General features: G+C 45.1%; 1 protein-coding gene across 1 annotated transcript in view; it reads left to right on the top strand.

Moving 5' to 3' along the window:
- Nucleotides 1-3,055, top strand: part of cUnh12orf56 (chromosome Un C12orf56 homolog) — a gene marked incomplete at its 5' end in the record, with an annotated part of 19,016 nt that extends 15,961 nt beyond the window's left edge. Inside the window, 2 exons of the mRNA XM_083758077.1 lie at nucleotides 531-712; nucleotides 2,855-3,055. Coding sequence (XP_083614203.1) covers nucleotides 531-712; nucleotides 2,855-2,966 — 294 coding nt within the window. The 3' untranslated portion in view covers nucleotides 2,967-3,055. The remainder of the gene's footprint in view (nucleotides 1-530; nucleotides 713-2,854) is intronic.
- Nucleotides 3,056-3,600: the final 545 nt, after the last annotated feature.

Below are 3,600 nucleotides of genomic sequence, written 5' to 3' on the forward strand. Positions count from 1 at the left end.
AATTATAATGGAATGAATGAATGAATTGAAATTCTCCTTTTGTAGTATCTGTTCTCATCAATTTCATATCTGATATGTCATGGGACTAAATATTAAACAGATTTTTGTTTGACTTTTGTATTGAATTTAAGTCCCATTTTATGTTTTGGGTATTCTTTTTGGAAATGTTCACAAATATTGACGTATTTTCAAATAGAGGTCCATGGACAAATACAATACATATAAATACCGTATATGGGGGTCCTTGACATGAAAATGTTTCAGGACCACTGTAATGTATTTATGTATTACTCTCACTGATTTCTCATTGTCTGTGTCTGTGTCTGTCTCTGTCTCTGTCTCTGTCTCTGTCTCTGTATCCGTCTCTGTCTCTCTCTCTCTTCCCCTCCCCTCTCTCCCTCAATATCTCTGTTTTGTATGTTGGGTGTTTCATGGTGTTTTTCCTTTTCTTATGTGAACGTGTATGTTATTCGTATGCAGCTGTGACCTTTAACCTTGAACCCCCCTCTCTCTCTGCCCCATCTCCACAGTGTAGTTTCTTGGACCACCAGGCTCAGCAGGTGGTCAGGGTGTGGTCAGACAGTGACCAGGGGCTCCTGGGTCCAGTCCAGGCCGTGCTGCTGTTCCAGCGCTGTCGGGTCCTGGTGGCCTGTCTTCAGCACAGCGGGCCGCTGGAACAGCACCTGCAGAACCACTTCAGAGAGGAGTTCAGGTTCGCTTGGATATTTCTCTCTTGTGTGTGGCTTCGGTTCCTTAACGTTTTCCTCTTAACATCCATGAAAACCGGGAAACCTTTAGATTTAAGCTACTGTATAGCAACACGGGTCAAATACATATCATTTAAGCTATATACAAATATCAACACGGGTCAAATACATATCATTTAAGCTATATACTAGGGCATTAACGACTTGAGATTTTTCCCAGTCGACTTGTCGGACAGTAATTTATCGATAAGTCGAATTATCGTTTCTGGCGGCGGGGGGGGGGGGGGGGGGGGGGGCGGACGCGGACGCGCGGGGGGGGGGGGGATTTAACAGGGGCGGGTGGAGCTGCCGCGCGCTCAAATACGGAGCATGTCAAACATAGCACTGCGCATTCAGTGGCCTCTCCAATATGACACAGTCACAGTGCATGTATCATCTATATCAGAGGTTCCCAAACACCGGTGCCGGTCCGCGGGACACGTGGCACTGGTACGCAAGAGGGGAATTCTACGTTTTGCGTCGTTTAAAAATGTCCAATCTTTGTATCTTTAGCAGCAGCAGCTGTAGGCTATTTTGTGACGATAGCATTAATGAAACCAAACGCTACACGCGGTTCCGGTACAGGATTATTATTTCATGTGAATCATGTCAAAATGAAAAGATGATGTTATCCAGGTAAAGTAGTGGTATTGGCACACAGCGCAGCAGCAGCACCGAGAACACAATGAGAGATATGACATTATTATTCTCCTCCTCCTCCTCCTCCACAACTCGATAACGTTCTCATTTGTTACTCATTTTCTGAGCCATGCAAATAAACAACAACCCGCACTGACCGGAGACGGAGAGGTTCATGTGCGCTGCGCGTAAAGCTTAGCCAGAAACAGACAGTCATTGCGTCAGCATGCATGTAGCCTCGGGAACCCAGACGTTATATTTCCAGCACGGAGGTGAGGGGGATATCGTTTGGGGGTAACGTTTGCGTGCTTCTATCTGTTACTTCTCTGACACAGCGCAGTTCAAACAGACTTCAGCCAGTCTCAATAGTGGGACACCGCGTGCTGAGAGCCACATAGCCTACACAGCTGCATTTGGTTTTTAATTAAGGGCGCGTTCTGAATGCAATGAAAAAAGGGGAGAAAAAAAAAAAAAAAAAAGCTCAACTTTCGACTCGCGCTGCTGCGAGTCGACTCGTGACTCGTTTATCGATAAATCGATAAATCGATTTTTTGATGAATGCCCTACTATATACATATAGCAACACGGGTCAAATACATATCATTTAAGCTATATACATATAGCAACACGGGTCAAATACATATCATTTTCGGGGTCCTAGGCACGACAAAGTTTGAGAGCTACTGATATAGAAAGCAGTTGTAGAATCAGCCTTAGGTTGCGCCACATTTTCACTATTTTTTCAAAAATAGCAGAACTACAAGCTCGTAGCGCGCCACTCGGTGGCTATTTTTCAATAGCTAAATTATAACATAATGTTTAAAACACCAAAAGGGGTTTCCGGCACCCAAAACGGGTTAATGGTTAACGTCTGATTCCTTATCGTAAATTTTATTATGAAAGTAGAACAACACCAGACAGTAATATTTGTTATTATATTGATATTAGCTGATGATGAATAATAATGAATACATATTTAATTGGTTAATTCAACTGGAGAACAAAACGCTTTTGTGGAGCCGCCCTGCTCTATATAGCCATGATTACTTTCAGAATTCTTGTTTAATTTGCATGTTCAAAATAAAGCTTTTCATTCATTAAAGTCTTTCCGTTTAATCAGAAAATATTATTTATAGCAGTGGTTCTCAATCTCTGGTCCAGGGACCCGTGGGGGTCCTTCAGGACACGTGCAGATCTACAAGCTCACATCACATTGTGAGCTTGTAGATCTGCTATTTTGTAAAAAGTTATGAAAAATATCTGGAATAGCCTATGTTACACACATTCCAGATCTCTACACAAATATTGTATGCGGGTCCTTGGCACAACATCTTCTCAGATGGGGGTCCATACATGTTTTTGTGAGGTTGAGAACCATTGACAGTCACCAGAGTCCCAAAGGCAATTTTCCATTTGATGTTCAATTTAACGGACAATAAAGTTTTCCTCATCTTCTTGATGTTTTTCAGGTACTACGTGAAGGGGGCGTATCTCAAGGAGAGGTTGTTACATCACTACCCCATCAGCCAACCAGCTGCCAGATTAGTCACCCAGCTCCAAGCACTCATACTGCAGACATGACCGCACGCACGCGCATCACTAGATGCTTTTTCAGCCGTTGCAAATGATGCTGAATGTTTTGTCGTTTCTTCATTATAACACTAATTATCATATAATGATGTGTAGTTTGTAAATACATCAAAGATGCGAATATAATCCATTTCTAATGGATGCCTTGGCCTGGAGGAGAGGTCATCAGGTGGTCTCCAACCTTCTTAGAGTGTTTCAACCCTCAACCACTGCACTCTCCAGTTGGCGGGTCAGCAGTGATTGGCCAAGTCACTGCCCCTCTCCTCCAGGCCTCCAGCTATAGACAAGTCCACGGAGGGGCGCCCTGCACGCAGCCATCACCGAGGCGCAACCAGCACCAAGAGGGCGAGCCACACCCGGCCAACAGGCTGTGGGTCGAAACCTGCCGGCCAGGTGCAGAAAACCAGTGCTGACCACACCTCAGCAACCACCGCGCCCAGGGCACCCCCCCCCCGCGGACCCGCCCACTGTCCTTTCTCCCCTGCCAGAACTAGTAGGAAGCTCTCTCTGCCTTGTGTGTTCTTGGGGGACATCAGGCACTGGGAGGTCTCTAGGACTATGGTTTGCCTCCTGCCTAGTTTCCTCCTACGTCTCACCAGACTGTTCATCTGTGCGGTGTGCATGT

The sequence above is a fragment of the Protomyctophum parallelum genome (assembly GCF_964188405.1).
Source record: "Protomyctophum parallelum genome assembly, chromosome: 22".
In the NCBI taxonomy this organism is placed as follows: Eukaryota; Metazoa; Chordata; class Actinopteri; order Myctophiformes; family Myctophidae; genus Protomyctophum; species Protomyctophum parallelum.